The 11865-nt window shown below is 38.3% G+C and overlaps 5 protein-coding genes and 1 non-coding gene across 6 annotated transcripts, besides 3 other annotated features; all 6 read right to left on the bottom strand.

Annotated features, from left to right (window-relative positions):
* Positions 1–201: 201 nt before the first annotated feature.
* On the bottom strand, positions 202–888 carry SVP26 (Svp26p; the record flags this gene model as incomplete). Its single annotated transcript, NM_001179312.3, has 1 exon — positions 202–888. One exon carries the CDS (start codon positions 886–888, stop codon positions 202–204), a length of 687 nt encoding a protein of 228 aa, NP_012051.3.
* Positions 889–1054: 166 nt separating this feature from the next.
* Positions 1055–1126, bottom strand: YNCH0015W. The gene has a single exon. It is a non-coding gene; the product is annotated as a tRNA-Thr (tRNA).
* Positions 1127–1140: 14 nt separating this feature from the next.
* Positions 1141–1232: a long terminal repeat (Ty3 LTR).
* A 20-nt stretch (positions 1233–1252) lies between these two features.
* Positions 1253–1567: a long terminal repeat (Ty1 LTR).
* An 879-nt stretch (positions 1568–2446) lies between these two features.
* YHR180W (uncharacterized protein) lies at positions 2447–2938 on the bottom strand (the record flags this gene model as incomplete). Its single annotated transcript, NM_001348842.1, has 1 exon — positions 2447–2938. The coding sequence occupies one exon, from the start codon at positions 2936–2938 to the stop codon at positions 2447–2449; it is 492 nt and encodes a 163-aa protein (NP_001335743.1).
* A 1030-nt stretch (positions 2939–3968) lies between these two features.
* Positions 3969–4196: a long terminal repeat (Ty1 LTR).
* Positions 4197–4411: 215 nt separating this feature from the next.
* On the bottom strand, positions 4412–5614 carry OYE2 (NADPH dehydrogenase; the record flags this gene model as incomplete). The annotated part of the gene is made up of 1 exon (NM_001179310.1): positions 4412–5614. The coding sequence occupies one exon, from the start codon at positions 5612–5614 to the stop codon at positions 4412–4414; it is 1203 nt and encodes a 400-aa protein (NP_012049.1).
* Positions 5615–6585: 971 nt separating this feature from the next.
* On the bottom strand, positions 6586–8817 carry STB5 (Stb5p; the record flags this gene model as incomplete). Its single annotated transcript, NM_001179309.3, has 1 exon — positions 6586–8817. One exon carries the CDS (start codon positions 8815–8817, stop codon positions 6586–6588), a length of 2232 nt encoding a protein of 743 aa, NP_012048.3.
* Positions 8818–10163: 1346 nt separating this feature from the next.
* On the bottom strand, positions 10164–11525 carry ROF1 (Rof1p; the record flags this gene model as incomplete). Its single annotated transcript, NM_001179308.1, has 1 exon — positions 10164–11525. The coding sequence occupies one exon, from the start codon at positions 11523–11525 to the stop codon at positions 10164–10166; it is 1362 nt and encodes a 453-aa protein (NP_012047.1).
* Positions 11526–11865: the final 340 nt, after the last annotated feature.

Here is an 11865-nt window from a genome sequence, read left to right as displayed (position 1 = left end):
TAAAAAATGCAAACGTCAATAAAAAAGAAAAATATGGAAAAGAAAATATACTTTCCCGTATTAACTTGGGTAAAATATAGTAGTATTGTATTGGTGATTTTTCTTTCCTGTGCAAAATAGTTGGCAGAGCATTACACATATTTCTTATTTAGAATATTCAAATAAAGAAAAACTAACTACATGTTAAAAAAAAAGGCAATCCTAAACAGCCAATCTATCAAAGTCAGGTTCTATCTCATAACCGAATACACGGGCTAGAGAGTAGATGTACTTCCTTACCGAGTTGATGACTACACGAGCTAACCCAACAGCCCTTTTACGAAATTTTGGCTGGTTGTTCGTTGTGATGTCATCATTTTTCTTAGCCATATGTTGCTCACTAGTCGTTGGTAGCACATAATCACCAGCTGACAGAGAAACAAATAAGGCAAATGGTATGAACCAAACGCATATACCAAAAAATGAGGCTACTTCAGCGAAACTAGCACGTCTGCGTGGTATATAATTTGGATCAAATTTGAACTGTGGGGGAACTTCCGTATCATTAAAATATTTGAACCAGAAGTAGTGATTCAAGACCACACATACGCAGCTTAATAGGAAAGTTGGGCTGGTTAACGAAATAAATGGGAAACTTTTTAAGTTTTGGTAATATACTATGTAACATGCAATGGAAAAAAGTGTAAGTTTGAACGGGAAACCGTCTAGTAACAGTAGCAGAATTAATATTAATATTATACCATAAATAGCCCTTGTGAGAAACCGTCTTGTGGGTTCTGTGTGTTCTTCAACAAGTTCACTAATGTAGTATAAACCCGATGCAATTGAAAGTGTTAAAAAAAGAAACCCTGAAACGGTTCCTGCATAAGAAATCAATTCTAACAGCATGGTTTTATTCTAACAATTTCTTTTCTCCCTTTTGCTCTTTTTCTCACTTGTCAACTATATGTTTTTAGTTTTAATTTTCACATTGACCATTCAACCTTTAAAAAATCATAAAGTTATAAATGATAGAGAAATAAGAACAAAGGGAAAAAAAATAATACCGGTATAATGCCACCTGCCAGAATTGAACTAGCGACCTTTGCATTACAAGTGCAACGCTCTACCACTAAGCTAAGGAGGCTAAAAATACAACTATGTTGTATCTCAAAATAAGATACGTCAGTATGACAATACGTCATCCCAAACGTTCATAAAACACACATAACAAACGAATAGAATGAGTAACATAACTGTTGGAATGCGAGAATGAGATATTTGTGAATTTTGAGATAATTTGTGGGAATCCATTGTTCACAAAGACAATAATATTAGGTATATAGAATATGCTAGAAGTTCTCCTAGAGGATATAGGAATCCTCAAAATGGAATCGATATTTCTACATGATAATATTAGGATTATTCCTCATTCCGTTTTATATGTTTCATTATCCCATTACATTATCAATCCTTGCACTTCAGCGTCCATTAAGTTCGATGACTGTGTCCCAATCCTATGTCATCTTCTTACACCGCATGTAATAATATAATAGTAATATGACTACTATAAATAGATGACATTTTAGAGTTTCATGTCTTCATAAATGTTTGGCAGGAAGTTTGAAAAGATGGAACGTGCTGCTGCTGATGTAAGGGTCTGAATAAAACCGGATGTCTTGGCAATCCTAATGTCGCTAGGATAGTTGCTTGTCTTTCCAACAAAAGATATAATTCACAAATATTTCTCTGTGCTCCGCATATATTTGGCTTGATGTTTTAAATAGTTTGTGAGTAGTAATTCAATACAAATACTATCAAGCTTTAAGATTCATTATTTCACCAAAATAATCAGTTTTTGTTTTATATGAGGTTGAGTGTCTCAGCTAACTTATGATAAGCTATCTTTAACATGACAAACGGGATGTGATATTTGTTGTCTTGGCTCCAGATCAGCAGTTGTACTAATCTTGCTTACACTGAGCGTGTTCTATGCATTATCTTTAACACTCTTGTACGTCTTGTTTACCATACTTTGCCATATCCTTGTTCTTAAGAAAGGAATTTTGATCTAACATCTCTGAAATCGTGGCACCGTCTAGTAAAATATTAGACACTACTAACGTTACTAAGGAATAAGGTACAACAATTAAAGTCGCTAGTTCGTGAGATTAAAATCTGTTACATATTCTTAGATTGAGAGTTAACGCTGCATATTTCTCTTTGGTGATGAATTAGTCATAAATTGCATTTGCGTCACTCATTATTGTGCTTCTGTGTGAGAGTATTTTAGGAATTTATATATATATATATATATATATATATATATATATAGTATACTGGCTCCCGAGCCAGATGAGGGGGTATGAGGTTTCGACGCTTAAGGTATTATCTGAATCACAGTCGCATACACTAGTTGACCCTCAGTACAGAGATTCCCACGATTAACGGGCTGAACGGGTCCTGACTAATGTAGTTTTGAGTTCACCTGTTGGTGCAGTATTGTTATCGGCACTGGCACTGGTACTGGCACGGGTGTTTGGAAAAACTCTGTAGCATTCAATGGAGAGATTACTACATGAGTGGCGATCCAACGCGAGACATAATCTGTATTAGCTTCATAACCATACTCTGTCAGTAAGGAGCCATAGTCGACATCTGTAACATTCCTAGTAGTGCCAACTGTACCCGGCATGATATTATCTCTGACATCCCCAAAATACACAGCTGTACCATTTATTAAGTGGTAGATTGAGGGAGAGTCTATTCCACCAAGATAGAATCCGTTTCTTTCGAGAAAAATGACTTCATTAAAATTAAGTCCTGCTGGAATGTTAGTGAAGAATCTCAAAGGATTAGTAAGATCAACATCAGGGAGGGAACTATTGTTGATCGAGGTAGCAGCTAGGTTGAAGAATGTAGCAATAAATGCAACGAGGGTTATCCAGTGCATTTCCATTGGGCACGTTAAATAAGTTGAATATATAATAGTAATTTTAGAGGTTTGATGCAAGTTTGGTAGGAGATTTTATGCCTATAATATATATATTCGACCTCAATGTTCAGATAGTAGTTTTACTGCTTGAATATAGTGTGCGCCTGTACGTTTCGATTGGTTGAATTAAACATGTTCTATATTATAGCAAATTTGAAACTCCGCTGCATGTTTGATGAACGAATTGTGCCCGTTATATATATATATATTAAATCTTACTATTTAATTCCTGGGGTCTTATTTTTTACCTGCATTTAACATTTGAGCAACCATCGGGTCGCATATTCACTTTATGACCGAGGCGACCTCAATGCAACCGCAGGCGAAGATGTACGGTCAGAACCTTTCAGAATGTTATTAGGGCATTTTGTGTGGACAGTGACAAACCAGCTTCTCTAGGTACCCAATAGCGTTTTTACTGGGTATCCTGTTCTTTTTCGGGTAGTCCTTATTCTAGATCTTATTCCAAAAGCTTTCAAGACAAATCAATAAAAGAGCCTATTTGAATGTGCAATACCTTCACACCAGTTTTAGCGTGCCAAAAATCCTTCGTTCATTGAGAACTGAAGCCAGTTTAATTGCAATGGCCCTAATATAAATCTAAGGCCAACAAATACTTGGTCACAGAATGCAAGATATGTAACGATTTTTATAACAGTTTAACAGGAGAGGATAAGGACGAACATAAACGGTAGCACAGCCGTTAAGGGGATATCCTTTCAATTTCTACCCAGCACAAACTTTACGTGTTCTCAATCCACGTCTGCAGTAGAAACTGTCGCACATATAGTAACATAAATTTATATCGTAGTATATTGGAAGAAAGTGGGCGTGGGTGCGAGCGTATACTTTGGAATTTTGACATCGCATTTAATATTGTACCTAAACTCATTTCTACCACCATATGGTCACACTCTCAGATTCATATCAACTTCCTACATTATGCTACTAATCAATATAAAACGCAGGGATATAAACTCTGCACACTTCAATCTGTTGTGATAAAAATAAACTACCATATAGTGACTAGTAGTCATGTTACTACTATATTATTACACGCGGTGTAAGAAGATGACATAGGATTGGGACACAGTCGTCGAAATTAATGGAAGCTGAAATGCAACGATTGATAATGTAATAGGATGATGAATGACAGCATATAAAAGGAAAGAAGGTAAATTAATATTCATGATGTAGAATGACCGATTCCATTTTGTGGATTTACATTCAAACATATTCTAAAAGAAGTTTATGTGAATAATGATCTAAAGTGAAAGCCCAGTTTACTCCTTTCCACAAAGATATAAATCTGTTGCTGCCCAAGCAAAAAAGTTCTGTTAATATTTCATTAAAGGCTATTTATCCCAAATATATATATTCATTAATTATATAAATTAGAAGAAAAAGAAATGGTGCTACAAAGTACGGTTAACACTATTAATTTTTGTCCCAACCGAGTTTTAGAGCTTCTTCGTACGTAGGGTAGTCAATGTATCCCTCAGCTGACATTTTGTAGAAAGTGTCTCTGTCATATTTGTTTAATGGTAACCCTTTTTCCAAACGATCAACCAAATCTGGATTAGAGATAAAAAATCTACCGTAACCGATCAATGTTCTAGGATCCTTCACCTCTTCTCTGACAACTTCTGGGTGCAGAGCAAAGTTACCAGCTCTAATAATTGGGCCCTTCCAGATAGAATAAGCAAATTTGTTGCTACCTCCATTGTATTCACCTTCACCTTCAGTTAAAAATGGGTTGGTGACACGAGGTTCAACTAGATGGACGAAAGCCAAACGCTTGCCAGCTTTAGCTCTTCTTTCTAGTTCACCTAAGACATAAGCATATTGAGCAACAATACCGGTTTCAGCACCACCAGACATACTGTTGAAGACACCATATGGAGACAATCTCAAACCGACTTTTTCAGGGCCAATAGCATCGACAACTGCATCAACCACTTCCAAGGTGAAACGGGCTCTGTTTTCGATGGATCCACCATACTCATCGGTTCTGTTATTGGAGTGTGGGTCCAAGAACTGGTTCAACAAGTAACCGTTAGCGCTGTGGATTTCAACACCATCGGCACCAGCAGCAATGGAGTTTTTGGCAGCTTGGACGTATTCTTTGACGTATTGCTTAATTTCATCCTTTGTTATACTGTGTTGTGGGTTGTTAGCCTTCTTAGCCTTTTCTTCTTGTTCTGCATTCATATACACGTTGTCAGAAGCGGAGTCGTAACGCAAACCATCCCTAGCAAGGGTGTCTGGGAAAGCAGCCCAACCTAGAACCCATAATTGGACCCATGCGAACGATTTATTCTCATGAATAGCCTTGAAAATCTTGGTCCATTCTTTAATTTGTTCTTCGGACCAGATACCTGGAGCATTGTCGTAACCCCCAGATTGTGGAGAGGGAAAGGTACCTTCAGTGATAATCAAGGTTCCTGGTCTTTGAGCACGTTGAGCGTAGTATTCAACGGCCCAGTCTCTGTTTGGAATATTACCTGGATGTTGGGCTCTCATTCTAGTCAATGGAGGAATGACAGCACGGTGTAGAAGTTCATTGTTACCAATTTTGATTGGTTTGAATAAGTTGGTGTCACCCAAAGCTTGTGGCTTAAAGTCCTTAACAAATGGCATTATCGATACTATATTATCGTCTATATTTAGCTTAATATGATGATTTATTCTATATCTGGACCGTTTAACATAAGGAAATAAAGTATGAAGAAAAAACTCGAAACTAGAGATATGCTTTTCCTTTTATATTTTAGAAAGTCACCAGGAGGAACAAGGCAGGTTACCTCGAGAGAAAGCACGTTCCAGGAATCTGCTACCTCATCAAGTACCCAAAAAGAAACGCGGTGCTCGAACAATACGGAAAAAGAAAGGTGTCCAAACAATGGCAATGATTTTCCAACCCAAAAAGGAAGTTCTTACCGATTCTACTCCGTTTTGCTTTACTAAGCACACGAGACGGAAAAAGCATGCCGCTTCCGTTCCGTGCAATATATTCATTCATTTGTAATGAGCATCCAATGGTTGGTAAGAACACTTAGTAGAGTCTGAAGATTGAACAAGAGATGCTAAGAGATCTTGAATTACGGAAGTTCATTACGGAAGTTCATTACGTAAGATATTTCCATGCATCCGTCGCAAGTTCCGCCTCTTGGAGACATTTTGTCATCGCTAGCGTAGGAAGTTGAAAACGCGTATTGTGCTAAGCCGCTAAATTGTAGTGATTTTGATGATAGTGTTCCGGCGAAGACCTGCCAGCTCTTATTTCTTACTCACTTGCGTTTGGCGTCTTGTAGCATTATCTATCTTATAGAGTTACTTACTTTCAGAAGCATCTTGCAACAAACGACATAATTGCAAAGATATATATATATAATCAATTAATTGTTCTCATAAATCGCTTTAAGAGTTCATGGCAATCAACTTTTTCATTTGTCATTAGGGTTGTGTTATAAAGTACTCATTTTTCATTAAAATACATATGTGAATAATCAATAGAAGAATCTTGTCGTGAAAAAAACTGTTTCATTAAACGGCAGCAACAAGCCGCTGCCGTATAGTATGACGACATGACAAAACTCGGTGAACATATGTCATACAAGTTTATCAACCCAAGAGACGTCAACATTGTTTTCGTCTAATATGTCTTGATATGAATCGCTGGCGCCAAATAACTCTCTTGTTAATTGGTCCATATTAGGAACTTTACCATGGCTTAAACTAATATCGAGAATTGTGTTGCTAATGTTTTGGAAAACATCCGCGCATCTCATAGCAAAAATCCATCTTTCACCGAAATGTCTTAGTATTTCCACACACTGTTGAATTTCGATTTTACTTTCAATGAGGTCGATGCTCCACTGGCAAAGACAGTATAAGATAGTGTTACAAATGGTTAATGTTCTGAAAAGGGTTATCCAGTTCAAGGGTAATAACCGCTTCTTGTACAGTGTATAAGTATGTTTCCAGGCTTGCAAGCAAAACTCTCCTAGAGTGGATAGTGAGTCAATGGGCGGTTTTGGCATCAATGCAGATGGTCTGTATAGTAAGATTTGCAACTGGGAGTATCTCATTGCTAGCCAAATCTCAGAACTATGGAAGGATATTACATTTGTAGTAGAATTGTTCTCCCTCTCCACCTGATCCATTTGAGATTTTTTCAGTTTCCTTCTTTCTGATTCTCGAGAATAAATTTCGTCTAGCTCCTTGCGTAATCCACTTATGATTTCCTGCTTTTGTTCGATGGTTAACTTTTGTCGCCCTGCACTTACAGAGTGGACTTGTTTATAAATGCGACCGCCCATTTTCCTTAATGATATCATCAACTTGGTCATCTCTAAATCGTCTCTTTCATCCACATACAACGCCCTCGGTAGTGGCACAGTGATGTCTTCGTCGTCGATCCCGGATATACGGCCCAACGAGGTGCATACTAGCCTTTCAAAGCAGTAAGCACTCCAAAACACTCTATATCTTGCCTCTGCTTCTAAAGCAGACATGCTCTTGAGTTTTTTGGCAGTTAACTCTCTATTTAAACCTAATCCTATGGTCAATCGCATGATGATACCACTAATTGTCCATGACGAGGAGCCCTTTGGCTCAAAAAACGAATAAATACCCAACAACAATAGGCATCGTACAGTTTCGATATCTTGTAAAATTATAACACTACGAAATTTTTTCATGGCCAAAAAAGCCAAATGTTCACTCAGACACTCTTCGTCCTGAGAAACCATACCAGCACGCTGTAAAGTTGTACAACCAATAGCCATGATCATGTATACTTTGAAAACAAAGCTGTCAGGGTAGTTTTTGTTGTCATATAACCTTTCGAAATCAGTAATTGTCGCGGCGTCATTTAGGAATGCTATTTTATCAATCATGGGAAATAGACGGTGATTGTGTTTGAAGTATGCGGCAATGAACCTGTCCAGTAAGGATCTATCAATTGACTTGAACGAGCCATCCTCTCTGACCCACGATGTTGTTCTACCACCTTTAAAGCAACAGGACATAGTTTCAAATTCGATCGAGGATGCATCAACCGGCACAGAATCGAATTTCCCATTGGGGGCTGAATTGTTTGCATATGGGGTAAGACTCAATTGCGGTGTGTTGGTACTGCCATTGTTATTATCGTGGTTAACATTACTGCCGTTATCCCCGTTGCTAGTATTGCGATTGTTGTTTTGTAGCGGTACGGCTTGGGCGTTCGCAGGCACATGACTGCTAATTAGTGGTGAAGGCGTGTTATATCCTCCGAATGATGAAGTTGTCGAACTTTGCTGCACGGAAGCTGGCAATGATCGGGAAGGAATCATGGAATTTTCATTAGAGGATAAGTGCGAAGAAGGATTAGAATTATCATTCAGCGATGTTAGCACCGAAATTAGCGATGAGACACCTTCGCTAGAATTTGGACTTGCCCCCATGACAAGATTTATTGGATCTGACGGTTTTAGCTGTTTCATCTTATGTGCATCATCGTTTTCGTAAGGCGAAAACCCGGGAGTTATAGCGCCATTTGCGGATAGCGGACTAGAAGAGTTTGGCATGCTCTTAGTGCTCAATGGGCTTTTTCCTACCTTCTTGTTCCTTTTCACTGGAACATATTCCCCTCGTAGCATAGCATCCGCTAACTCCTTCTTGGTACGTCTTGGGGCTCTACCTGGATATGAACAGTGTGCCCCATTTTTATCGCAGTTTGCACATGTCGGTATTTGTTTACCACACTTCTTCTTTAATTTTCTGCATCGTGCGCACGAATACAATTCAGTAGTACGTTGTGATCTCCCGCCTTGATGTGCAAAATTGGGACCATCCATGTCCTTCTTTTACACCTTTGTATTAATTTTTTAGCCCTGTACGCTCGGATATTATACCTCTTGTTACGTAGAGGAAATAACCGAACCTTGCCAAGAACTTCATTGTCGGTGTTTTATTTCGGAAGCTTATTTTTCTTTTAGTATTTCCGCTCGCCCTATTTTTCCCGTGGTATCGGCCTTGTCGTTATATTCCCTGCGGGTGATGGCGCCATGAATTAAATGCGACGCTATATAATAAGCTAGTAAAACAAGATATATTATGTGAAATTAAGTAGACAATCTGTCGGAGAATCTTCTTGGCATATATAGTATAATCGAGTGTAGTTTTCTTCCCGTTTTCCGTTGAGATTGAAGCCTTTTTTTTGTTTCAATTCCTGATGTTCATCAAAATAGAAGGTTGCAAGGAACGCATTAAATAATTCGTGAAATTTACAACTTTTGCATCAACAATGGAGTAAGCCACTCTTCATTCTTGAGTGTATTACCAGCATTAGTAGTGTTCTAAATGATTCAACAGTGCTAAGCGCTTCTTGTTTTTTTTTTGCACTTTTGCTTTTATTCGGGTTGAAATCGTCGTACACATTACCACAAGTACCATTGTTTCAATGATGAATCCGTTTATATATGCGTAGCGAGTAGATATAGAATCTGTTAACATAACTTCATGCCTTCTTGTCTTAGAACATTCCTATACGCGAGAACCGCGCCGCGAAGAAGAAGCCACAGAAACATAAACGTATCCTCAAGAAGTCTTCGAGCTTTAAGTCGTTTCTCTTAGTCTCGCTTTCACAGTGTTACTGCTATCATTTCTTCACTCCTGGAGGCAAACGGATATTCTATAGAAGAAATTGGATGAGGACAAAATGTGTTGTTGCAACTTTAACTACGTGAGAAAGGTGAAAGTAAGGTATTAGAAGAGAGGACACAAGAGTTATAATATCAGTAACTTTCGAAGTGGGTATCTCACATGGTTTTGATTGGGGTTCTCGATTGTTTTGCCCCCCTGGTTTATTCATTTTTCATAACAATGCCAAGAACCGTTTTTAGGTTTGATTTCTCAGTTCCCTTGCGTTTCTTTCTCTGGAAATTTCATGATAGAATTACAAATTTGGATATGCTTGTTAGTATATGATACAATGATGGAGGTGAAAATCAGATGGTCCTATAAATAGTTTTTCGAAATCCATCGATGGTAGGGAACAACAAGAACAAGCACCCTCCTGTTTTTTTAAAACCCTTTCTGAAAAACACACAATTGGCTGCCCTTTCTATGTAGTGAAGAATCCTTTTGGAATATGAGCGGTACTTTAGGTGAACCTTTCAGCAATTGAAAGGATGCTGATCTTCTACTTTGAGTATTGGTGGGATTTAGGATTGCTTGATGTGTTGTTTTTACTAAATGTTGGTGGATGTTGCATGCTGTCTGGCGCATGAATCATTTGGTATTGTGTTTGAGCCGGGGGATTCATACGAGGAGCTGGCAAAATATAAATGCCATCTAGGTTCTTGTTGGTTGTGGAGGTGGTTATGTTTACATTTGGAGGATTAATAGAATCTGTGACTGGTTTTGGTTGTCGGTAATCATGCACAAGTATATGGTGTACTGGGGGCATCATTGTTGGGGCGATAGGCGCCTTAGAGTGATTGCATTCAGGACCCGACCTCGAAGAGTATGGATCGATATTTTGGTATGGTATTGGGCTCAATGTATTGGAGGAGTATATCACTGAAGGCGACACGCCACGCCGTTCATAAGGTGCTGCAGTAGGTTGTTGCGGGAGAGTATTGTATGTATTGCAGAAAATCATAGGTTGTGAGACCGTACGTCTCAATCCAGGCTGATAGTTAGGATTGTAAACACCAATTGGTTGTGGCTGGTGCTGCATATACGGGAGAGGTAATTTATTCTGTTCATCTATGGGTAAGAGATATTGTTGCTGTTGTCGGTGCTGCTGTTGGTGCATTTCTCGAGGAGCGTTATTGAAGGTGGTTAAAGGTAACTGAACTGCGGTCCTAACTGGAATATTTCCAGGATGGTTGTTATAATTGCTCAAGAGATCACAATAGCTCGGAGAAGATGATAAAGACCTGCGCGTTTTATAATTATGAGCTTTGGTTCTGCCTCTCTCATTATTTTTAGACGGGTTAGATCTGCCATTTCCTACAGCAACTTTTTGTAAAGCATCTAATAGTTTCTGTGAAGGTCGAAATTTATGGAAGAAAGGATTTTCTGAAGGTCTCCTCAAACTTCCTTGATGAATATCCTTTTCCGTATAGTACGCAATAAGATGAAATGTTTCCAGCTTAGTGCTGTCGGTGGGATCCATATTGAATTTTAGAGAAAATGTTTTTTTCAGTAGTCCAGTATAAAAATACTTCCTATGAGCCCTCTCGAAGATATTATACTCAGGTACATTATGCAGCGGTAGATCGTGCGTGGAACCCAGCCTATTATACTCTCTATATACGAGAAATTTGCCTGAAATTCTTGAAGGAGACCAAGAAAAACCATCTGTCCATCTTTTGATGCCGGATTTCTCTTCGTTGAAAACAAAAATGTTTCCGGGGTTGACTAATTCAACCTTTTCTGCATCATATGGCCTCCGTTCGATGCATCTCAAATTTCCATTGAATACGCCCTGGAAAACAAGGGCTAGATCTTGCTCGTCGTCGATGTACCCATAACAGGTAGGGCTGATATCCATCATTCTTACGCTTACTCGTCGATCTCCTTTTCCTATCTATTGTTTGATTAATTATCTTAATTCGTGGTTCCCTTTTTTCTCGCTTTATTTGTTTGTTTTGTTGAAGAAGGGCTTACAAGAATGTACGTATTAAATAATAATTCATACAAATAAACAGGGAATGATACATAGTAGTTCTCCCGCAGCAGCTACGTATGAATTACCCGCCTACCCGGTACTATAAAGAAAGAATAAGTGGGCGTCGATTATGAAGATTTACTAACTGCAATTATCATTTTTTTGATTTTCCTCAGTCCCTTAGGTGCGTTTTTGTGTTAATGCCTATTTTTTTTTTCTAGGCTTT

This window comes from Saccharomyces cerevisiae, chromosome VIII (genome assembly GCF_000146045.2).
Source record: "Saccharomyces cerevisiae S288C chromosome VIII, complete sequence".
NCBI classification, from domain to species: Eukaryota; Fungi; Ascomycota; class Saccharomycetes; order Saccharomycetales; family Saccharomycetaceae; genus Saccharomyces; species Saccharomyces cerevisiae.
The sequence above is the reverse complement of the archived record's forward strand: the minus strand, read 5'-3'. Positions and strand labels throughout refer to the sequence as shown.